We start from the raw sequence: 25,505 nt of genomic DNA on the forward strand, positions 1-25,505 counted from the left end.
TACACCATGCAGATTTGATTGCATCATCTTGCTCTCTTTTTTTCTCCTCTTTCTTTCTTTTTTTTGTTCCAGATGGTAAAACAAAGGCTGTAGTGAAACCCGTCCTCTCCCAGGAAGAGGTGGGAGGGAATTTTATATGAGCAAGAAACTTTGCCTCAAGTCGAAATCTGGGGCCTGGGCTAATGAACTACCTGTAATTCATACTGTACTAAATATTGCTGAAACTAGGCATGTACTAATCCTGAACCATGCCAAACTATGCATAATTACTATGCTTTCTCTGTGGCAGTAATTAATTTGCGTTAGCAACTTTGATTAATCTTTCTAATCTAAAAGTAAAGTGCTTCTCAGACATGAAAGGCTCCGTAACTGCTCAGGGTTGTTATTGTAGCCCAGTGAAGGGTGTTTCGATCCGGTGGGGGGCAGGAGGGGAACAACACTTAAAAAAATCAAAGTATAGCTGATATTTATGAACTAAGGAAAATTATTAACAGTTACAGCATTCTGTTTTGCCACAGAATTCACTGTCTGACATACAGGCTTCTGTTCACAGTACATTCCTCCTGGAAGAAGAGAGAATTGTCATTAAATCGTTAAGAGGGGTTCTCTGAGGGCTGTTCCACAAATATGAGGGTTACATGCCAAACAGGGAGACTGAGATTCCATCTTATAGAGGGCAAAGCTATGTATTTAACGTTTGTAATGTTGTAATGCAAACTTACCCATAAATTCATTTTAGTCTTAACCTGGAGGACAGCATTGTTCTAGGCATGGTTGTTCAACTGTGATACTGAGTCAGTCCTCATTGCCAGCCCAAAAAGGGTGTCAGCTGGGGAGTGATTTGGACATGCCTGCTTTTCAGGAAATATGGATGCTAAGATCATCAACTTAACCTATGTTGACAAACAGAGAGCTATCAGATGCTAATGTACAAACTAAATTCTGACATCACTGGAGATTAAAGTTTCCATACTTCATTGCCAACCTCTTGGCCCCAGCCACGCTCTTCACCCAAAGGAATCCAAAGCTGCTGAAAGGACTTACGTCATCAAGTGGTGACTGTGATTTACCCAGGCTTCATAAACTGTCACATCTACGAAAGGTAAAACTGCTGAGGCAAATAGATGTGGCTCTACAAACCCACTACAAATACTGCAGGGGTTTTAAGTTAACAGTGTGTTGCTCGTTTTCTCCCTCAGACATGCTAATATTACAGTTACTTTTCTCTTGTTTCCCCTGTGAGCACTGTTTCCTGGCAAGGAATATTGCTGCATGTAATTCATGATAGGCAGAATGACACGATAATCATTTGGAAATGGATAATCTAGAGATTAGTAATGAACTTCAGTTTGATTTAGATGAGCTTTAAAGAATTGCTGCTATTACCTCCAAGTCTGGGATCAACTCTGTTTCAACGTGTGAGAGAAGTATTTTTAAAATACATAACTTATTAGAAAATGTAAATGTGACCCCTGGAATTTATATATATACACATATATTCATGCTGGTTCAAAAAGGGAATTATTTGTGATAGTTTATTTTCTTATAGTTGTGGTTTGTGTCCAAATATTTTATAATCATAAAGCTACTCTTTGATACCAGTCAAAATAGACAATATATAGTGATGTTGAAACAAGCTTTGTAGAAGACATATCTTTAAATCAGGCATGGGACTTTACATTTATTAGAAGGTGTTCACAAAAATAAGGGTAACATCATGCATATTCTTTGCAACTAAACCCAGTTATGGTTACAATTTGGAAATAAATTTAAATAGACATATGGAGATACAGTAGTACATATATACTCTATTTATGACATTAAGTTAGTGTACTGGTAACTCTCAGCAATACATCAGAAGTCTACAACCAGCTGATGGGAAGATTGTATAAGGAGGAAGAAACTGCTTCAATTTCTCACATTATTTCTGTGGCTTGACAAGAATGTCAGTGTGAATTGCCTCCTGAATTTGGGAGGCAAGAACAAGTCAAGACTATACTTTAGCAGTACAAAACATTTACACACAAAATACACATGCATTGCAATGCATTGGGAATGGTTAAAGCAAGGAGAACCCCATCACTCAGTGCTTTATTAACACAGTTCTACAAAGGAGTCTCAAATAGGATTATATAGTTCAGTCACAGTAAGGCCACAATATTACAATGGATAAGGACCTTAGAATTCAGCATTCTGTGTTAGCAATAGAACCCTTCCTTCTTCCTAGACCTTTCTACATGTTCCTGAATGGTATCTCATCAGTCCTTCTTCTATTTTTCTAACTTTTTTTCCTGTAAGTTTAACATATTGCTTAATACAACAGTTAGCACAGTAGAGAAAGGTACTGCCACAGGGAAAACAAAACCGAGGCAACATCCACAGAGTTTTGAGACTATATGCTGGGTGCGTTCAGATGGAGCTGGCTAATCAGAAAAAAGGCTAGCAAAGGATTTCCTCAAGTTTCGAATAGTTTCAGCTTTTGCTTCATCTTCATTCACAGACGATCGGAAGAAGGATGATTCTGTGAAACTGAAGGCATTTGTCAAAGACTGCGACTTGCTGCAAGACAAAAATGCAACAGGTTTTGCATGGTCATATTGTCTATGTCCATCCACATGTAACTTGTATAAATGATGAGAAAAGGAACAATGCCCATGAGATGTAGACAGTGTGCACCGGAACAAAATGCATGTCCAGCATAAACAGTATAGTTAGCAGTATAGCATTCACAGCTGCTGCCACACAGCAACTTCCTTCCACACTTTGATTTGAGAAGAAGCATAACCTTTTCTTTAGAGAACACACTGCTTTTTTTAAGGATCTGAAACACTACATGCCAGTAGATTGGATGACGTGGATTAAAACTTGAGGAAAAAGTGGGCCTGCCTGCTAAATCCAAATCACCACCCAACAGAGGATGATTAATAACTGTGTTCATTGAGGCTGCAAACAGTTATACCCAAAGAAAAAAAATATATATATAGGCAAGAATTTGAAAAATGAATCCTGAAGTTGTAATGTGCTCTGTCTATATATATATTTGATATCTGAACCTTAATGGAGCCTTAATGACACTTTATACCTTTGAAAAAAACACCCCAAATCAGATACAATTTTTCTTGTCTATAAGCAGCTAGTCTAGCAATACTGTTCTGGTTTTAGTGCTAGCATGTAACTATGGTATAAGTTTCTGTAAGCATGAATCAAATAACACACGAGAAGGAAAATATCTGAAGCTTAAAACCTTAATTCATGACTTGTCAGATAAAACAATATTTAAAAACTAGGCTTGAATTTAAATAGAAAACATTAATGAGTTATAATCTTTTTACCAAGGCACCCATGCATTAGTAACACTAATGTGATTTTGGTTTTATCTCAGTTCAATAACAGGATTTGAGTTTTGGCTATAGTAAAACCGAAACACTTATTCAGATTCTTATACTCTTCATGGTTTGCAACTCCTCTCCCTCTAAACTAATAATGTACAGCAAACAGTGCTGCAGGCGGTTTAGGTTTTTCATAAATTATAGTTGTGCTAATGAGAATAGACTGATAAATGTTTGTTTGTGATCACTGAAAGAGGGAGGGTGGGAAGCAGCACTTGACTTGATTAGTAACACAATAAGTAGCCTAATTAAATATTTATTCACAGATTAATAACATGTACATACAGGTTAGGCAACAGCATGTGGGTGAATACAAAGCATACACATGCAAATAGATAGAGTTAATCCTACAGGCAGGAGATCTGAGTCTTGAAAGTTAGAAAAACTACTCTTATTACGGCTTGCATCTCAAAAACTTTCATTTCTCCTTTTTTATTTCATTTTAAATAAAGACTATTCTCTCCTGTTTGAAGAAGAGAAAAATGAATCCATATTTGAACTAGGAATTAAAGGAAAGGGACAAAGCGGGAAGCAGTTTGTGGTACAGTTCTTCTGTGCCTGTTCTTAACTGGTTTTCTTAAATGTCAGAAGCTGACGAGTTAAATTTCAAACTATAAAGTAGTCTCCATCTTGCTTAAGAAAATCGACCTTCCTATTTTCTACCTATACTTAAATAATGGATGAATTAATTTGAGTCTTACGATCATAAAACAGAATAAAGAAATACACTGTCCTGGGAAGGCAAGGAAAATCTAATCTTTGCATACTGATCTCTAATACATCTTTTCCACTGAATTGTGCTCAGGTGAGGACGCAGAAGTGGTTCACACTGGTATTAGCATATGAGTGGGTAGAAAAAGGGGATCTGTGTTACCTGGATAAAACAAAGACTACACACCAGTCTTTGTACTTACCATAGGAGGTAGAATGTGTCTGTGACTCTACCAGCAATAGTGTGTGTCAGGACTGCTATGTTGAAAAACAACAAAGCACTGCTAACACCTCCCCATGTTTTCTGTTGGCTAGGTTTAGGCTGTTAGAGGAGACACAGCTACAGATCCTTCCCATATTCTTTACTGCAGTATGCGACCGGTGAGATGCAGCAACAATAGCATGCTGTGCTTTAAGGAATCTTCCAGTGAGATAACTACAGGCAGCTTCCTGTGTGGGTCCTGCAGCCTCTCTGGAAAGGGCTGGTGTGAACTGCTTGTGCTGGACAGTCAGTAGCAGTGTACAGCCACAAACAACACGCGACCGTGAACAAGCGCAGTTTGGCAACCAGTGTCTAGCATATTCACTTGGATTGTTTCTGAGATAGGCTTTTGAAACTGGAATCTGTTGTCTGAGTGACTGCAGGGTTAAAAGTTTACGTAGAAAAGACTTCCTCTTTTCTGTGCAGGCTTACAGCACACCCAGATCATGAGTCAGTGACATGAAAAGAGGATAACAAATATGAGAAAGATGATGAGTTTTGAGACCTAGTTGGGGCAGAAACTGCACTATGAAATGTGCAATTTCATCAAATGAAATTTTGCGTAGTGCTTAGGATATAACTAATGATACTATCTTACTAATCACAAACAGAGAATAAGCTTTCTGGAATGTTTTAACCTCATTTTTAACTTGGGAACACATGTACATTTTATCCTGAATATAAGACCAACTCCCAAATTACAGTTACGGCAACAGAATCTGTGTTATGAGAAAAGAAAATGGATAAAGTGAATCTTACTTCAGCTGGGGATGAGACTGAGGCTTCTGTTGTGGAGCAGGCTGTGGAGCAGGCTGTGGAGCAGGAGGTGGAGCTGGCTGTGGCTGTGGCTCTGCTTCCTTTGATAATCGGGTGCTGGCAGGACCTTGAGCCTGGGGACGTGGCTGCTGAGTTGTAGGTCCGGGCGGACGCTGGGGCTGGGAAGCCGAGGGCTTTGCTGCCTGCCCAGGGGGGTACATGCGCTGGGGCTGCAATGGCTCCTGGCTTTGTGATTGCATTCCTTGGGGTTGCACTGGGCCCCCTAGGTTCAGTACAAGAAAAACTTCATAATGTTATAGTATCAAAGAGTCCTTACTAGATTTCATATCCAACACTTTAAAATAATCCTCCAATGTGATTAACTCTACTTTTGAGTTCGATTCTATTCTAAATTCTATTAATATGGACTGCAGTTTCATGTAGGCAATACAACTAATCACAGTTGGAACATTAGTAACTTGTTTGGAGCCCCTACGATTCACTCTTAACATCACTAAGAAGCACCAAATTATCCCAGCAGCGGTGGTACTGACTTCAAATCAATGGAGTTACACCCAGTACAACTTTGTCCCAGTACAAGGAGAAGCCGTGAGATAATCGAATATACTAGGTAATACCTATTTCAGCAATACAGCTACTATTTTCTGTGTAGTTATTGCAGTTTTGTTTGTCCAAAGTTTCAAAATTATTGGTTATATTCCCCTTAGATTCACTCATATAGCAGTAAAACAACTTTATACTAAAATTTTCCTGCTAATTGAAAGTCTTCTGATAACTTATTTAACCCTTTAGTGAAATACGTCAAAAGCATTACAAGAAACACAAGAAAGTCATTACTAATTCTTTACCAAGGAGATCTTGCCACTGAGAAGGACATATATTGGCAAAATACTGTATTAAGTGTGAAACTACAGTGTGTAGTAGTGACTTAGATTGCGAAACCCACAGCTGAAAAATGCTAAATCATCATACAGGGTGGTTTGCTGGTTTCTGAGATAGTGCTGTGTCAGATATCAGTGGGCATGCTGCTCTTAGATCAGATGTCTGCATGTGGTTTTTGGGACTGATAGCTGCTCTAACTAAATATTCTTGCATGTGACAAAGCACACAGGACATCTGAGTTAAGGGGGAAAAAGGACAGGATGAAATTCTAAGCAGTTTGTTTGGATAACATTTCACAGAATCATAGTTCTCAGTCAGGGCAAGAGCTTTGCTGAACAGTAAATATTATAGAAGGCAACTGATCTAGATGTTCTGAACATTGGGGAGTTTTTAGTCTCACACAGATATTTAGTGCAAGTAAAAGACATCTCTAAAAGAAACCCTCCATCTCTGAAATTACTGCTGCAATACATCATTATTATTAGGGTTTTTATGGAAATTGCTATTATAGTTTGCTCTCCACTTACTAGATGAGATTCCAGTGTATACGTCTGAGAACAGCACGTACTAATGCTTCAATAAGTTTTAATACAGTTGTAGCAGTGTGTTGTGGTGTAGAAAGACAAATAGCACGTACTGTATGTTAAGGAATGTGCCTTCATTTTTTATTAATTTGAACCCCTTTTGTAGGAAATATTTGAAGGTGATAACATGGTCTTGCAACATCTTAATAAAGATCATTTTCTTATTAGTCTCCTTTCACTCAATATTGAAAACCAGAAAGGTTTCTTTCCCCCACTTGTACATACAGGCTTGAATGCCAGAAACTTTACACTGAAGACAGATATAACTTTCTTTTATTGCACATTAAGCTGTACAAGATATTTCACATAAAAGATATACTGCTGTCACATTTCCAGCATTTGCTCACTTTCTTGCAGCTGGGTTGTACAAAAGGCAACAATCATGAAAGAAACTTTTACCAAAAATAACTCAACAAAACTGAACATTAAGCCTACACTGTAAAATATCTGTTCCCTGTTACCCACAATATTGCACCTAAGCATGCTTACATGCAGAGAGACATTTTGGCTTGCTTCTTGTCTGTGGTATGTAGTAATCGTGTGTGCCCTTGTAAATCCTTTACAGTCAACAAGCTGAAATCCTATATGAAACACCCATCTCTTCGTTGCACACACAACTCACCAACGTCGTGTGAAAAGCACTTGTGAATACTTGTACTACTACATGCAAAAAATACCAACTGCTTTAAATAAAATCAATCATCAGATTCATTTCTCCACCCCAGGGCAGTATGGTTTATTCCTTCTTACGGTGTCTGGAGGTAAGGATTTGTGAACCTGATTCTAAGTGGAATTTTCTTAATATAGAACAAAGTAGCCAATGCCATCATTGGGATGATCACTGACCCAGACAAATGCTGATCACTAAAGCAAAATATTCATGTAATTTACCGATAGGTAGTAAACAGTAGCACTCACCACAAACATTTAAATAGCTAATAATGCATACCTTAATTCTCATCTTACCAGCCAGCTTGTACAAATGAAAGAAACACTACGAATGATGAGTCTCACTGATAATTTTTTCCAGTGTTTGTAGGGAAAACAGAAGTAGAACATAAGGCTGTTTTCCCTTTAAACAAAATTGTTTGCACTAAACTCATGGCCACTACTCATCTTTGTACATATTCAAGATTCAAATTATAGTTTTGTGGCTCACTTGCAACTAAGCTTTCTGGTATGCTAGCAGTGTGTAGCTTGTGAGTCTAGGCCAGATTTCTCACAGCAGATTAACTGCCTGCCTGTGCATTTTTCATACTGCTACAGTTTAAGTCTGTTATGCAAAAAGCAGAAATAATTTACCTACAGAAAATCTAGCAGTTGTCAGGCATCTCGAGTCTTTTGCCATGTTTCTTGTCAAGCAATTATTATAAACCCTGTTCATGTGGATAACACTGGGACTGAATTTTCTTTATAGTTATATGGATATTTCTAGGTTTAAAGTAATGGACCTGAGTTGGTAAAGAAAACCACTGACATTTTTGTCTTGCATTCTAACCAAAGGGCAAGATCCCCAGCTGGTTAAAGGAACCTTGGTCTACCGTCTCCTAACATCTCAGTATTTGAAACAAAAAGAGCTCTTACAGGAAGTTTAACAGTCCTTGAGATACTTCCCATCAAATAATCTAGGATTTAACACTTAGGAAAGTATCAGATTTTTGAAAGTCTTTGCATTAGTTTTCATTAAAAATCTCCATTGATTACTAATTCAGAGTGACAACAAAAAGGTACTACTTAATCTAAATAGGATACATAAAATACACTTTCACTGAGATATTGCACATAGGTGGCCCATTTACATAGCTTTGTAGCTAATAATTTAATGTAGAATACTAAAAATATGAATACCAGTATGTAAAATAGAAGATATTTTAAATATTCCTTGGGAAGAACTGTATCTTATGGAGTCACTAAAATATTAGACTTCCAGTTGCGTCTAACTCAAATGTTAATAAACTTTATAAAATTATAAATAAAAAGCCTCACTAGCAAATTCTACTCTAGACTTTTAAAAATATCTCTGGATCACCTATATATTAGGTCATGCACACGCACAAAAAAATAAAGGCTATGAGTACAGTGTGCACACACTCACAGAGTAAGCAAAAGTATTTAGATTTGAACCTTGGTGGTATTTTACTTAACGATATAGAATACTCAAAAATACTGTCTAACCATCCATAATGTACAGTTGCACTGGGCTCTAAAGAGGCACATTCTTTGTACACTATTGACAACAGCCCTGAAATCACAGATTTTACAGAGAAAGGTAGGTAAGCATTACACGCACAGACATGAACAAGTAAACAACCAGACGGTATAGTTGACACTGCATAGAAAAAACACAGTCCAGGTCAGCACTGAAACAATGCAAAAATTGAACAAAACTGGTATGTTTGCGTTTAAGATTGGGTGTTTGTTTCTTTTTTCATTTTGTTTTTTGCTTTAACCCTTGCTTTTAGTCTCAATTATCTAAGTAGCCTGGACTTGTTTTGGTCCTACTGCAACGCCATTACAGTCGAGAATGTACTGTAAACAACCTTGAGGTGGTGGTCGCTGAGGTGGGATTTTGGTTGGCTCTGGCTCCTTTAGTGATCCACTCTGGAAAATACATTGGAAAACAGAAGAGAAGAAAAAAAAAAAATTAGAGTAGCTTAGTTCCAATTTTCTGCTAATTTGTCTTTATTTTCATTAGAAATCTCTTTATTGGTTGGGGCTGAACATACACTTTTAATTTATTCCAGATAACATTTTCTAATTTAGTTGCTGTCTGACATGATATATGAATCCTGGACTACTCCAAAGCCAAGTTCTTAAAAAACCCTTGTTTTCCCTTTGCAGCATATGATCGTGATCTAAGGAGTGCCTTCTCAGATCTTACCTCATTTGTGTATGGTCTTTCTCCTTCAGTTCCTAGCACCTTGAACAACTTTCCTGTCTCTCATTGCTTCTGCTCTCTTTCTTAGGATAGACTCAATAGAAAATGGACTTCAACAAATACTTCTGTGTAATTTAAGGAATAATTTCTTTTTAATTACATTCACTCTCATCTGGAAGCACTAGCACAGATTTGTTTGCTAGTGATAGTTTTGCTTTGATTCACTGACTGTAAATGGGCAGGGAGATGGACTACTCTAGGTTAGCTGTTTTGCTAAGCAAAATGAAAGAAAGAAGCAAAACCCACAGACAAATAATATAAATAATTGAAATTACTTCATGCTACTCCATCTGACATGTTATTAGAAACACATGGAATACTTAACTTTTCAAAACAGGAGATTTATTTGGCAGTATCCTTTTCAAATGTATACTTGTCGAGAGGAAAAGATGGGCCTGAACCAAAACCTTGGAGCAGAACACCCTCTGGGAACATTAGTATTTAAATCCAAACTTTGTCTTAGGCCCATCTCTAATATTTTGAAAAGTGAAATATGTTAAGTCATTGGATAGCTTGGGGTATTTTTCAAGGATCCGGAAATTAAATTGCCATCTGTCAAGAGGGAAAAAATCCCAGAATGAATTAAATAGTAAATGTAAAATTAATTAAGCATGTTTCTTGCAAAGCCTACTGGGCTTTTTTTTTTTTCCTAGTATATTTGTATTTTATGTTAGAACTATAGAAATAAATCTTACTCACTGCACTGTGAACTCCTGCACAGCACCTAGAAGTTACACTTTTTAAATGCTACAAGACAACAACACTATCATATGCAGCTGTTCCAAAGTGCTTTGTTTTAGCTACACAAATAAAAGGACATAGGGTAGATCCAAAACTCATATTATTCAGTTACCAACCTTCTTAAAACTAAATGAGGAATAAAAGTGACAACTCCAAAATGAATGAGGGAAAATCTGATCCTTATATTAACTGACCCAGTTACATAGTTCTTGATAAGCATCACGTAAGGATGAATATATGTAGAAGAAAATTTCATAAGGAAAAGACACAGCCATTAGAAAATTTCAAAGTGCTTTAGTGTGGGTCAAAGTCTTCTCTGTTTTGTTTCTCTCCTTCCTCTAATTTTCTCAGCCACATGTAAAGGTGCCATTCTATCCTGTACATGTTTCAGGCTGAGTGTTTGTGGTATCCATTCTGAATAATGCAGTTGTGGCTCACTGAAACAATATGCATTTACATCAGTAACTCCTTGGATACTGGGGAAATTAACCCAGAGTCTTCCAAACCTTGAAAAGTTGCCCTGGAGGAGCTAACTCTTTTCATATTCTAGTACCATTGTTCTGAGGCACCTGGCACCCTCCTCATACACCTCCAGGGCATCTGGGTGCTCATCTCTGGTGGTGGAGTGTGACACACCGAGTTTGCCCTTAAAGGGAAAGTGTAAGTACCTGGGCCTAAGAACACCCAAGAGTTTCTTTCTGGAGGACCAAACAGATCATGTAACTTCTGTTAGAAAGCATGCCTAATATTTTATACGGAGCATTACTCTGATCCCCATGTGACAGACTTCCTACCCTTGCAGAGGGCTACAAACCCTTTGCAGGGTTCTCTCCACTGCCAGAGGGTGACTAGGGAGAATCTGAGTGTTCTTATTTTCCTACTAAAACAAAAGAAAAAGATTCTGTAGGTAAAGCTCATTATTTATTTAGAGGCTAGCAGTTTAAATCCACATCTACTTTAACATTAAAACAACATCTGCAGGGCCTCCATCTCCTCCATGCCTTGAGGCTGAAGCAAACCTGCCATTTGCTCTTGCACTGAAATAGTCTTGGGGTTTATCGCACACACCACCCCGCTGACTTGATACACAACATTGCCACTTATGCAATCTGCATATCTCCCCATCTTACAGAGAAATCATTTTCTCCTAAGCGAAGCCTTCGATAACCCTCACAGGAGCTCACTACTCCTTACCTCACCACTCGGAAGGTGCTGCTGGAGATGTGCTTCCCCTCACCAGCCACTGACTGCAGCTGTCCTGATTTACCACCCACACATCCCTTTTTTCACCAGCTATCACCTGGTGCTTCCAGGAACCTCACCCACACTCCAGGCCAATCACATGGGTATACTGCTTTTGCTAATTAGCCAAGCCACCCAGGCTGACCCAAAAAGACTCATTAGCATTACATTCCTAATTGAGAACTCTTACTCATGGTTGTTCAGTGGTCTGGAGTAAAACAGGCCTTTTCAAGAGTCCCTCTTTCAGACAGTCAGAAACCTTGATACTAAAGACAGGCTTTGAACCAGTCTTGTTTGCTGCCCTGAGCCAAGGTCTTTAATAAAATCCAGGCTTCTTCTAAAACACCAGCTGTTGGCAAATTAACTACAGACTTAGTTCTCACCTCTCCAAGATGGTGTGCCAATGCAATTGTAAGAGCTGCTAACTCCTTATAGGCAACACAATCTCTCTGAACGGAGATGCTGGACTAGACCTGTCCTGCAGATGTATTCACCCCTCGTGGTTTTTTCTTTTCTTTTTTCCCTTTGTTGCCCAGCCTAGAAGCTTGCCCTCCTCCCGCTTGCTTTTAGCACAAACATGTTTTCCTGTACTGCAGTTCTGATCTACGAACTTGCCTCTTGCTTAGTTCAAGCACTGCAGGAATTGAGGATTAGAATGCAGCATATATCATGGGAAATGACCCTGAACAGATTCTTATTTGGATGCTGAAGAACTAAACTAGTAATACAGAAGATAGAAATGACAGTGTTTAGTATGTTTAGGATTACCTAAGTGAGGTGTGGTAACTGCTGTTGTAAGGAGCCCTTCTGGTTTTCATTTTATGAAACACAACTTTCCTATCACATCCAAATTCCCCAAAAAGAAGGGACTGCTGATGTTGATAGTAACACTTTATAGAACTGCTTATGGAAGCTCTCCTTTTCCAAGGGGACTTACTGTTTATATAGCTATTCTAAAAAAAGAAAAATACAGCTTTACTTATGGAAACCTCTAAGCCACATGAGTGCTGCAAGTGTACTATAGTGATTTCTCAACTTTGGGTATAACAATTGATGCTTTGGTTGCATAATGGTCTTTGAGAATATCAGCCAAGTTAATTATAGCCAGAGCAGAAACCCCACTACTTATCTAGAAGATAGATGTCTCCAGATGTCTCTGTGGCACTTCCTTCCTTTCCACACTTACCTCAGTCTCCTTTAAATTTTAGGGGTAGAACTGGAGGAAAGAACACTTTGTTCTTCAAAGCGTGTTGTATTAGAATCTGATCAGTGGCATTATTTCTTTTTCTACCCTGTACATTTATATAAATGCAGATTGGATTAATATATACTTGAGTTTTGAATAGTCTGAAGAATGTCGAAATGGGTGGGAGCAAAAGCAGCAACTTGGCAGGGAAATAGCCCTTGGGCAAAAGAGATGCTAAACTGAGTCGCAGCAAAAATGGATTTTGATTTGGCTGAATTTGAAGATTTTGTGAACTGTAGTTGGAGCACGTATCACTGGGTTTGGGTTCCATTTAGTTTTCTTTGTAATGCAATGATAGAAGCTTTTCATAGGTATTTCAATATTTGAAAGGAAAGCCATGTTTTTCAGGTTAAGAAGTAGAGGGATTCACTGAGAATTGCCAAAACATGAGCCGAGTTACATCTCATAAAAGAACAAGAATAAATAGTGAAACAATTAAGTAACAGGAGAAGTAAGAAAAAATGTGATTGCTCAGGAGAGAGGTAATTTAGATAATTTAAGTAGGGTGTCAATAGTAAATGAATGTTTGAAGTGTCAGAGATTATGATAAATACAGGAGCAAGGGCAAGATGCCAGGTGGGATAAAAGCTAAAAATGAGATGGAGGCAAAAATCAAAGATCTTCCTGGGCTCGTATATGGTCCGACAAGATATTCTTCATCTCAGAAATCAAAACCAGCTGACTCATGACACGCAGAATTCCATAGCAGGTATCTGTAACAACTGGAAATGTACAAGTTACACTGGAGAAGGTTAAGCATTAATACTACAGGAATTACACTGTGGGTAAGGAAATGACTACTGAGGAGATAGGCAGTTATTGAAGGAAAACTAATGGGAAGGATATAACTGTGATGTGGAACTCAAGCAGGATTTTCATTAATTATGTTGGCACAAAAAACATAGGTGTGTGCTACTAAAAGCTGTAGATGATAGAGCTGGAAAACTACAGGACAAAGATATCCCACAGAAAGAATGAAATTATTGATTAGTAAGAGTTGAAAAAAGAAAAAGGGAAAAAAGCAACTTAAATGCAATGTCCAAAATGATTTATTTATGGCCTAGTAAAATGCACCTGTCAGAAATGCAGAGCTCACTAACTGAGATCTAGTGGGAAAGATCAAAAAAACCCAACATTTTATCACACATTCAGTGAAATATTTCGAGTAGACGTCAGGCATGATGCTGTGTGTCGTTGACATCACCCCTGCCCAAAAGCCAAATGTAAGCTGATCTGACACAGAAAAGTGCTATTAAGCTGACCAGGCAGATGGAAGAGCCTATACCTACAGCATTTGGAAACCTATGTCTTGCTCAGTTTAGCAAACTGAAAGCTTGAATGCAGTACAGTTGCTTTTTATAAATATATTGTAGTGGTGAAGACCTAGACAGAAAGTAAGTTAGACTAAAGGACAACATGAACCAAGAAGTAAGGGGTAAAAACTGAGTAAAACTGGGCTGAAAATAAGCATATACTGTGTAATTTAGCAAAGCAGTGAGATCTTGAAGTGGCTTTCTGATATGGAATATCCAAAAATAAGAAACTCCTTGGCACCTTGTTGCTTACTGCTTTATCCATTTAATGTGTAGTGAGTACAGCAGTGGTACTTAGCAGCCGGGTGAATCTGGCAGAGGTGATGTATCTGCTTCACCGTGTTGCAGTGGTGCTGAACAGGACTATAAAGGTTTTACTATTTATCACATTATATCTTCCCTAGGGACTAAGAAAGGCAGTGAATCAGACCCAGTTACAGTTAGAATGGAGAGAGGTGGTAAGGTACACCTTCAAAAGAAGTCACCTTCACCTTGTCTAGTGCAAAGGGGCAGCCAGAGAGAAGCTGGCTCCTGCTTTCTACAGGTTTTTTGGAGTACCAGTGTTCAGCCTTGCCCTTCTCCACTGAGGAAATCTGCATGGGAAAGATACTCTCAGAAAAATAAATGCCAGCCTAGAGTTTCTTTGTGTTGAAATTGTGATAAACAACCTGAAAATTTAGAGCAGCTTTAGTTATTGCTCTACCAACTTTCCAAACTACCCATGCAAAACCTGTTAAGATCTTCCTCTGAGTAAGAAGGGAAATGGCCGCAAACAGCAGAAAACAAGCTACACTGTCATTTTTACTTGGAATAGTATTTACAAAATGCACTGGAAAAGGCCATCAAAAAGTATTCTAACTTAGATTTTGCAGACTAAGTGTTTTCCATTGCTAGATAACTAACTACTTCCTAGAAATAGCTTCCTTCTTGAATATTCTTACACACAGTCTCAAACTGAGTACTCTGGTATGGACTCGCTGCTTCAGTATTGTCCCTGAAATACTCATACAGGTGACCTCCCTCTGTTCACTCCAGCCCCATTTTCTGTTATTCTACTGAATAAAAATAATCCCACCCCTCGAATAGATGAGGCTGCTAGAGAAAAAGTAGGATGTTGACTTATTAGGGAAAAAGAATTTCTTGAGTAGCATCTCTTTTTGCATCTAGATGGTCCCTTTCACAAACAGTCAGTAATTCTAATGGACAAAGATGCAGCCTTATTTTATTGCAGCTCTTGCTTAAAGAAGCCAGATTTCAACTTCTGTTTTTGAAAAGGGAACATTAAAAGCATGCAGTTGCTCAGCAGCTTTCAGGCAGTTCTTTCCAATAGACAAGGAAGGAATGCGGACAGTGTGATAGGAGAGAGCTCCCCCTGTGTGCTAAAGCAGCTGACACGACACGGACAGGCAAGTGCAAGTGGTACAACGCATCTAAAAGTGCCCAGCTACTGGAAAGTTAAAGTTCCTTACACCTTCCTCAGCGTGCACAGACACCTCTGTGTAACTGGACGATAAGGGACCCCTTAGGGCTTGACAGCGTCAAAATCCTGTGCTGTTGCTTGAAGTTGTAAGGAAGGTTTTGACCCTTGAACACAGGGACTTTGACCCTGGATGATGCCATGCTGTATCTGCTCCTCCAGCCTCAACATAAAGCACAATAGATTTTGTTTGTCTGGTTTTTGGGGGTTTGTTTGTAAATATGGGATGGCAAGTGATCCCTGCATGAACACGAAGAGATTAAGATCCACGGAACTTCATCTTGAGCCACAAAGATCCATCAGTACTGGATCCATTCAGAATTGAAATTCATGCTTTGAAACAAGGGAGTCTGGAGAAAAGCAGGAAGAAGCTAACTCAAGCCCAGTCTTCTCATCCCTGTTTTATCTTAATAGTATTGTACCACTGTTGCAGAACAGTGCAATTCTAATGCGTATTTAGCACCTGGTCCTTCTTCAAAATAAACAGTGGCAATGACTGCTGGGGAAAGGGACAGAATCCTTTCAGGTTAAACATGGAGTAAAGCCTGACAGCTTTGCTTAACAGGTTAGGATTTAAAGGTCAGAGAAATCAGATTTAAGAGTCAAGTGGAGACAGAGAGTGATAACAAGAAAAAGCAGAGAGGAGACCCCCACCAGAGTGGGGAAAGGAAAGGAGATCAAGGAAAAGCCTCCAAACAGTTAAAGATATGTCTATTAGGTTCAGCTTAAATAAACAATATCAGAGAGTAAAAATAGATGAAAAATAACATAAAATAAAATAACCAAAATTATGTTATATGATTGTAAAGACAAAACAGAGAGATCTAACATAGACCCTCCTTTTCTATTTGTGTACGTGGCAGCTATTGCCTGTTCTGTAAGGATGCGATTACTGTTTTCCTTGTTCCAGTTTTGTAAAGGCTGGGTTTGCTCTACAATGGAATGAGGACATGTTTTGAAGTCTCCTAAAAAATGCCTGTGGGACAAAAAGCTATTTCTCACCAAAGTCTACTAAAACCATACAGGATACTCTCTAGTGGTGGGCTCATGATTACTTAAATATTATATGTTTTCTTTGTTCTTGAGGGTAGTCACCATGGAGTATCAGACTTCTCAAAGATAGTTTGCTTCTGCCAATACAATTGGTAGACTGTGAGGTGATCAGAAGATCATCTGGCAGAAGATAATAAAAAAGTCAACAAAAGCATCATTTTGTTGTGTGAATGAAGACAAAAAGAGAGCAGTGTTGTTGTGTTTAAAATAAATGGGGAAAAGTACCAATTAACCAGTAATACTTGTTCTGTTTTTCAGTTTTAGCTGGCATTTTGTTATCTTCTGTATTATAACATTATTAGCACTGAGGCTAAAGCACTGTAAGATGCCACAGGCGACTGAAGCCACCTTAATCATCCTGGTCCTGAAGGTTGACTCTGTCAGGTTGCTGGTGGAGCTTTTCCTTTGGGCTTCTCTTCTAATGAGCACTTTTGTGAGCAACTCTTTCTCTTACCAAGTTTTGCTTGGCTTCTCTGCAGGGACTGTGCATTTGGACAAATTCCTGTTGATGTCAGTAGAAATTCTGCCCAAATAATCCTAAACCTTTAATATATGCCCCTTAGTTTATTCTCTCTTACAGGCTAAACAGCATCAGACCCCTTCAAAATGGGCATCGTAAAGGCACACTTGTCTAGATCTTGGCACATTATTCAAAACAAGCTAAGAAAGATAAGCACTTACTAGTGCTCTGATTTAATCATCCTCAGTGAGTGGATATATTCACAGCTAACAACCAGAGACGTTTATGTAGGCATTTATCATGAGCAAATATCCAGCAAGCTATTTACCTTACTTCTGTAAGACTAAATAAGCAACAGAATTGAGCAATACATATGTACCTCCCTTAGTAATGACTCCACCTACCGGTACAGGATCACAGTAAGTGTTTTAAAATAGGTTATCTTAACTTTCATGATTGACTTGTTGGTAAAATCTCTGCTCAACATTTGTGTGTTGTGTCCTGCTGGTTTTTAGTTACTGTCAGTATTAAAAACCTCAGGATATATTTCCCTACATGAACTCTAGTTTTAACATTATAATACCTGAATGTTAAGTTCAAATGCTTAAAATAAGTCAAGCTTTGTGTAATGAAATAGTCACTCTTTTAAATATAGCCATCCTTCATCCAGCATTTAAAGTCTAAGTCTCTGATCGGATCTGTCACAAACATGAAGAACAAAGGATCTGCCCTGAATAGGTGTCTCTTACTCAAAGGTGGACAAAACATCCTTGGTGTAGAAAAATCTCAACCCCGCTATCATTTTATACTTGTGATAAACAAACTTGACTGTTGTAAATCCTGCTGGAATGGAGTGTGCCTCCACTGTGGCCTTCTAGCAGGATGTGGTGAGCTCAGGGTCCATATATGTTTATTTTCTTCTGCTTTTCTTAATCCCATGCATTTATATTAGGATCTAAATGGATAACAGCTGTTTTTCTTGTATTTTCACAAACATAAAATAATTAAAAGGTTAAAACCCCACTTTGATTAAAATAAGCATCTCCTCTTCGAAATCTAAACAGCTAAACACTGTGTGTATATATATATACACTGATATATATGTACACATTCAGGCAGCACATTAAAATTATTTCATATTAAAATAATGCAGATACATGAAATAAATGCATTGCAACAGCGTTAGGAGAGATTTTCTAATAAGGAGCATTTAATATTTGTTAAAAGAATACCCAATTCCTTGTTTAATGTGACACACCTTCTGGAATACGACGGAATACGTTGCAATACTAAATAATCCACAACTCTAAAAATCAGGAATCCCACAAGAGAGGAAGCCACAAGATGTCGCTGGGCTTCACATAACCGCTCGCTGCAGTAAAAGGGGTCAACAGAATCCCTTGATTATTCCCAAAATCTCTTTAAGGTGACGGTTTTCAGAAGAGCTGTTGGCCTCTAGAACCTTTGCAAGGAATTGTGTTTATGTTCTGGGATGTGTGCATGTCCCAGCAATATTCTTCATTGTTCCCTATGAGTTTTGATTATGATGTTTTAGATTCTCTGCCCCTATTTTTAGAAGGCATCTTGCTGCTGCCTGACTAATTTTCCTTTAAGTCACAACAATAACTCCATAAGCATTTTAATATCGAAAGTACTTTGGCTACTAGGGACTGTGATTTAAAAGAACTTTTAGGCTGATGGACAGTGTAAGTGCTAAAGAATAACCACTTTGATTTTGTCTGTAGGCATTGGTGGCTGTCAAAATGCATACAGACATTCTGAGGCAAACAATGAACAGAAAAAACCTTATTGATTGCTAACGTAGACTACAGAAGATGCTCAGTATGTACACCGATCTACTACTTGTATATTGACAAGATATATTGCTCTGTTTATATAGGGTAAACTGATGTAACAGTTTGGAAAGGTAAACACTGAAAGAGGCGTATAGTAAAATCCTGTCCAGACTCTTTCCAGGGTCTTTGTGCTCCCCTGCCCAGAGGAGAGAGAAAGTCAGGTTAATCTCTGGAGTCTATTCAAGATCTGGGCTTCCATCAGGCGTTATGCCACACAGATCTGGGTACGTCAGCTTTATGGTCATATGATGCCATAGCTGCCATTTATCCCCTATTTATATGTCTTCCTAAGAGAAAGAAATATAACACGTATGGTTTTAGGAATCATTAGCTCATTTAGCAATCTTTTTAAGGCAAGCTGTTCTTAAATTATTCCTGCTGCCTGTTAGTATAGATCTAATTACACCAAGGAGTGATTTGCTTTGCACCAGTTCAGCAGGATGCTCAGATGCTAATACTGAAACTCTGTATTTGCCCTCATTCATGCAGAATGCTTTAGTGTGGTCTTTTAATTTGTTTATTTGTTAGGCAGTCTCTCCTTCCAGACATGAGGAAGAAAAATATGTTCCTGCAAGTAAGTGCCAAGGCAGTGTGACAGAAAGAAAAGTCTTGATGGGGATGTTAACTGGTGGTATGAACATGGTCTGGTTAAAGCAAGTAGACTGTGCGTAGATTGAGAGGGATCATACAAAGCAAACCTACAAGTCATGGTCCTGTTCCTTTTCCCCTAATTAATGGTTCCAGGTATTAGGCAGAAGCTCTTCCCTGTGAGGGTGCTGAGGCGCTGGCACAGACTTTTCCCAGAGAAGCTGTGGCTGCCCCATCCCTGGCAGTGTTCAAGGCCAGGTTGGACACAGGGGCTTGGAGCAACCTGCTCTAGTGGAAGGTGTCCCTGCACGTGGCAGGGGCTTGGAATTGGGTGAGCTTTAAGGTTCCTTCTAACCCAAACCAGTCTGGGATTCTATGAAACAAATTGCTATTCATTGTAAGTAGTTTTCTTTATACATACATATAAAAAAAGTAAATCCAAGAAGTGGAAGGTAATAGAACTGTGACTACTCTTATGGATGACCAAGAATAGGTAATTTGGTAATGGTTTGCTTTTCTCTCTGGGGGTAATACTTTTTCTTATCTCCACTATGTTCACATTTAGTTCAATTTTCTCTCTGAACATTGAAAAATAAAACTGGAGAAAACTGCGGCTCAAATCACGTAAGGGGTCAAGGAATGAAGAATGAGTAAGATAGAGAGAAAAATAGGAAAAATGGAACTAAATCAAACCAGCTCTAAATAGTTGAAGATAGCTGAGTAAGGGCTCCTTGACCCCAGTCTCTCCTGAATGTGGTGCAATTTTACTGAACTTCCCTGAGGGTGAGGAGTGAAGAAGTTATTAACACATTCTAGAAAAGAGTGTTAGGAAATTAAACACTTCACATTCTGCTATTCTAGGCTCAAAATAATTAAAGTACTGTCCTCTCTACTTCTGCCTTGTGGATTGGTTTAGTACTGGGGTGCTACTCCTTTTGTTTAAATCAATCAGAACCAGGATGTAGCTGGGAGTGCTGTGCCTTTTGTGGTGATATGTCATGAGGGATATTGTGTCTCAGGTGCACAGATTTCCTCTTTCCATTAAGGATAATAAATGCCTTGTCCTTCTGTGGATAATGCAACATGGTCTCAACAGAGCTGGACTGAAATAACATTTTCCTCATACAATTTTCCTTAGCTTCAATTGCTAACATGACTGTAACCATTTGCATTTTACAGTAATATTCATGCACAATGTAATGTTCTACACAGAATTTAGTTCAACACGATTCATATCATGACCTGACACGCAGCTTTGAATAGATGTTATTATTGCTTAGATGGTTTACTAATATTGTTTTATATACAAATGCTGCCGAAGAAACAAGTATGAAACACCCTGCACTGAGCATCCACCTGCAGAGTTTTGCAAATCCGGACAGCAGAAGTTTTGGCAGTGATCTTTCCTATCAACAGATGGAGACAGAGATAAGGGGTTCCACTGGCTACAGCACTTCATTGGGTACTGGAACCTATTGGGTGGCTTTTACGGAAAATTTGAAAAAGGCTTCTCAGAAGATCTGTCAAAAGTATTCAAAGAGGTTACAAAAGATGGAAATTTAGATTTCCATCAGTTTATTGCCTGCAAGTATAGCAGGTCTGTCTCATGGAAAACTTGCATTCATATTCCCACATAAAGTCCTATCATATATTTCCATCACGGTTGTGAGTAAAACAAGTTGTCATGGTTTCAAATTAAATAGAAACAACTTAGTTTTTGGAAAGAGTTTTTGACCGTATGTAGTGATATCCGGTAGAACTTCTCCAAAAGTGCCAAGGAACTCTCACTTTCCTTTGTAGTGGGAACACTTGTAAAGTAGCTGATGAGAGCAAAACTGGCAAGCTTTGAATCCTGCCATCAAGAGTCCTTTCTATCCCAACACAGTTCAGCCCTGCTGTCAAAGGCACACAGTCAACTGTAGCCTGGGACCACCAAGGAGAAGCTGAGACCCAGTTTGTTGGCTGCAGGTGCTCGGGTGGTGAGAGGTGCAGCACACAGAGCTGCAAACCACAGCTTTCCTCCTGCACAGGCTCTCTGCCTCTCTGGGTACCAGCAGAGCTTGTTGTAGAGTCTGTGCAAGTGTTCACATATAAATCAATAAAAATGTAATGTACAAAATACCTATTTAAATAATCTCAAGGTATCTGATGATAGCACAGATTATAGATTTAATCGGTTTAAGAATCACAGGATGTGCACTTCTGAGGTTTCAACATAAGCAAGGCTGTTGTCTGAGGTCCCTGCCTTTGGAATTTGCTCCTTCTGGAACTCTGACAGAGAGAGCTTTGCTGGCCTTCAGAACATATTGCAAGGCCAATCATTTCCATCAAGATTTGGCTTCCCTGCTCTAAACAAAGACTTATTTTCCTAATCATTGATTTGTTTTCTGATGGATAATTAATTGGAATAGTGCTGACCACTATGGGCAGTTATAAATTGAAGCATTCTCTTAGGTAGGATGCACCCAGTGCCACAGCAGTGGGGAGATTATGAATGATTTTTAAAACCCACACAGATAATAGGGGAATTCAAGCCATGGCACATCTACAGCTGTACTATTGACTGTAAACTGTTCCTTTAAAAGCAGAAGTAGCAAAACACACAGATTACTCTTTGATATTTATCTTACTTTGGTTTCTAAGACCACACATACATATGCACATAGTTGATTTGGGATAAATTACTGGCTTTGCATTTTATGTGACCTGTAGAAATATGCAGTATCCCCCTACCTCACAAATGAATGGACTGTATTTCCCAAGAATACGAAATAATTTCTCAGATTAGAAAAGGAAAAGACTGTTCAAAGATGAAAGGCACAGCTTGTTTTAACAGGCTGGTTTTATTCTTGGGAAAACAACCCAGCTGAACATTAACTGCACATGAGAAGATATCTAAAGACTACAGATCTGCTTCATAGTTTTCATTTAAAGCTAGGAAGATTGATGGGTATTTGCAAATAGTATCTTCTGCAGAAACTCAGATCCCCTTTGTCTGTTGTAAACTGGTGGATAATAGAACAAGGAAAATTTTAAGAAAGCATAGTCTGGTTAACTGAGAGGACGACTACCAAATATTGCATATATTCCAAAGGGATATCTCTGGGTTTGGTCAACTGCAATCCAGAATTTAAGGATAGGATAAGGAAAGGAAGATTAACGTTGAATAACATCCTTTTGCCATTAGCAAAGGCTGCATTCTTCAGAAACCTAAACTAGAAATCTAATAGACACTCAGCAGCCAGGCAGAAAATACTGTCTTTGGAGTCATCCAAAACTTTTTTCTTTTAGAGGAAAAAACCCTTTTCATGGACATGACGAGTGACAGCAATGACTGAGGAATTTAGAACTCGCTTAAAATGTTCTTCTGTCCTATTTTCATCCTGGACTTACACAGGCAGTTTTTCTTCGGAAATGAGTAAAGACTTTATTTACACACACCATTGCTTTCGATGACACTGGTCATCACAACCATTCCTCCTCCCTTGCCGCCTTTAAAATCCAGGAATCATGCATACACAAGACATTGTATTTTTTACCTCAGAATGTATCAAACTCTCCAAATGACTTCCAAATGAATCTATTAATGTTACAATAATGCCTATTACTGTTTTAAATTTTGATTTATGTTGACTTGTATGCTCTGGGCAACTCTAAATTTGACTCTTTGCTTCATTTTAATATACAGCTAATTTACTAGCCCTAAAAGAAACTATAATTTGGCATAAGGTGATTTATTTTTTTCCTCTCTAGTCTTTCTTTTTTAGTGCCCTTTACAATGGACTTGAGTCATGTTGGATGGAAACTTCTCCGTTGTATGTGGTTCGGTGGTTGAAACAATTTTGTGCTTAGTTTCAAGTGGCTGTAATATAAATAGAAGCCACACCACTTTTTTATGTGGGATGGTGTATTTTTATAACTTAAAGCATGATGATATATTTGAAGAACAAATTAGTCATTCTGCCTCAAGAACTAGTCTGTCTGAGGTATGCCACAAAATTGGTTTCAAATTGTTTACCTGCTGTGGAGCCTACTGGGAGTAAAAATAGATTCTTGATTTAGGCTTGGTAATTCCTGTATTACAGTTTGGCTCCTTCTGTTGCTTAACTGATTACCATGGAGCTGCACTTGTACAGGGCAGCAATACAGTCCTTAATAGTTTATTCTCAGAATGTATTGTCATGGTTTGTCCCTTCAGTATATTAAAAGAAGTAGATGAAAGTTGCAGCTGACAATGCTGCTCTTTGATCAGACCTGCTGCCTAGCTATGAAAATACAAAAGATGCTATTTAGCATTTATATAGCACTTTTCAAACAATCACAGAATGGTAGAATGGTTTGGGTTAGAACAGACCTTTAGGTCTAGACTAGATCTAACAGACTAAATCATCTCGTCTGACCTCGGAGCCTTCTCTTCTCCAGGCTGCCCCAGCCCAGCTCTCTCAGCCTGGCTCCAGAGCAGAGCTGCTCCAGCCCTCGCAGCAGCTCCGGGCCTCCTCTGGCCTCACTCCAGCAGCTCCACGTCCCTCTGGTGTTGTTGCCCCAGAGCTGGATCAGGACTGCAGGGGGGGTCTCCCCAGAGCGCAGCAGAGGGGCAGGATCCCCTCCCTGATCTGCTGCTCACGCTCTGGGGGTGCAGCCCAGCACACGGGGGTGGTTCTGGGATCAAGCCACGCTGATGGCTCGTATCCAATTTTCCACCCACTAGCATACCCAGGTCCTCTCTGCAGGGCTGCTCTCAATCAATCAACTCCATCCCCCAGTCTGTACTGATACTGGGGGACTGCTATGACCCAAGTGCAGGACCCTGCCATCCAGGTCCCTCTGGACAGCATTCCTTTCCTCCAGCATGTCGACCACACCACTCAGCTTGGTGTCATCTGCAAACTTGCTGAGGGTACACTCAATGCCACTGCATATGTCATTAATGAAGATGTTAAACAGGACTGGTCTCGGTACAGACCCTTGAAGGACACCACTTGTTCCTGGATTCCATTTGAACACTGAGCCATTGACTCTAACTCTGGACAAAGTCATCTGGCCAATTCCATAACCATCTAATACTCCACCCATCAAATCCTGTCTCTCCAAATCAGAGGCAAAACTTTTGCATTTTTAGAGCCTTTTACAAAAATACCACACTCTCAGAAGTTATTTAAAGGATCAATAAAATAAACTTCACATTTTCTAAGCACGGAAATAGAAACACAAAGATGATTTCCAAAGTCTGAAAGCCAGTTGGTAGCAAGGCCAGGGCAGAATTCTGCATCCCCACACTTCAACTATCAGACCATGTAAGATAAAACAAGTGAAATCCATCTATTTGCAACCTCAGACACCAGTTTTCCAGTATGCTGAACATATTTCAGGAGGTTCCTAGGTTTGTAAGGTATTTCTTGAATTGCAGCGCACATAAAAAAGTTTATCATGTAATTAATTTCTTACAAGAACAGTAACTATTGTCTTAGTATTCTTTCTGTCATCAAGGCACAGATTGTCTATGACAGTGCTTATTATTTCCATTACAGATGTAACTGGAAGGAAACAGTACAAAGCCTGGCAATTCACTGAAGCCAGTTATCATTTTACTCATAGAAACACACCAACACTTGCACTGCTTGATTTTATCTGGAGATGATCTCATTTAATATGACAAACCTATAAAACATGTTGAGAAGGTCTTTAATACTTGTAGTTTAGGGTCTGTCTGCACAGTTTTGCAGCCAAATTCTTCGAGGAGAACTTTGAGCTTAAAATTATAGAATAAGATGTTCTATTTTACAATCAAAAGTTTCCTACCTGGGGCTGCTGAGTGGCAGTGGGTCTCTGAGGAGATGGTATAGGAGTTTTGGACAACATTTGGTTCATTTTGCTTACGACTAGTTCAGTTATATGTTGCCGGTCTTCAGTCTGGTGCTCACCAATCAGAGGCATTGCACAGTCCATGACCTGCAAAATAAGGTCATACATCAGCTATTGAGAAGGC

At 38.9% G+C, this 25,505-nt stretch overlaps 1 protein-coding gene and 1 long non-coding RNA gene across 3 annotated transcripts in view; one reads left to right on the forward strand and one right to left on the reverse strand.

Moving 5' to 3' along the window:
• Positions 1 to 25,505, forward strand: part of LOC115614325 — an 81,878-nt gene that overhangs the window by 29,280 nt on the left and 27,093 nt on the right. The gene's annotated exons all lie outside the window — the stretch shown is intronic.
• Positions 1,526 to 25,505, reverse strand: part of SYN2 (synapsin II) — a 174,745-nt gene continuing 150,765 nt past the window's right edge. Inside the window, exons 10-13 of the mRNA XM_030501034.1 lie at positions 25,319 to 25,468; positions 9,146 to 9,206; positions 5,122 to 5,401; positions 1,526 to 2,559 (exon numbers count right to left, since the gene is read on the reverse strand). Of these exons, the coding sequence (XP_030356894.1) occupies positions 2,424 to 2,559; positions 5,122 to 5,401; positions 9,146 to 9,206; positions 25,319 to 25,468 (627 nt within the window). The 3' untranslated portion in view covers positions 1,526 to 2,423. The remainder of the gene's footprint in view (positions 2,560 to 5,121; positions 5,402 to 9,145; positions 9,207 to 25,318; positions 25,469 to 25,505) is intronic.

Source organism: Strigops habroptila, chromosome 11 (assembly GCF_004027225.2).
Source record: "Strigops habroptila isolate Jane chromosome 11, bStrHab1.2.pri, whole genome shotgun sequence".
NCBI classification, from domain to species: domain Eukaryota; kingdom Metazoa; phylum Chordata; class Aves; order Psittaciformes; family Psittacidae; genus Strigops; species Strigops habroptila.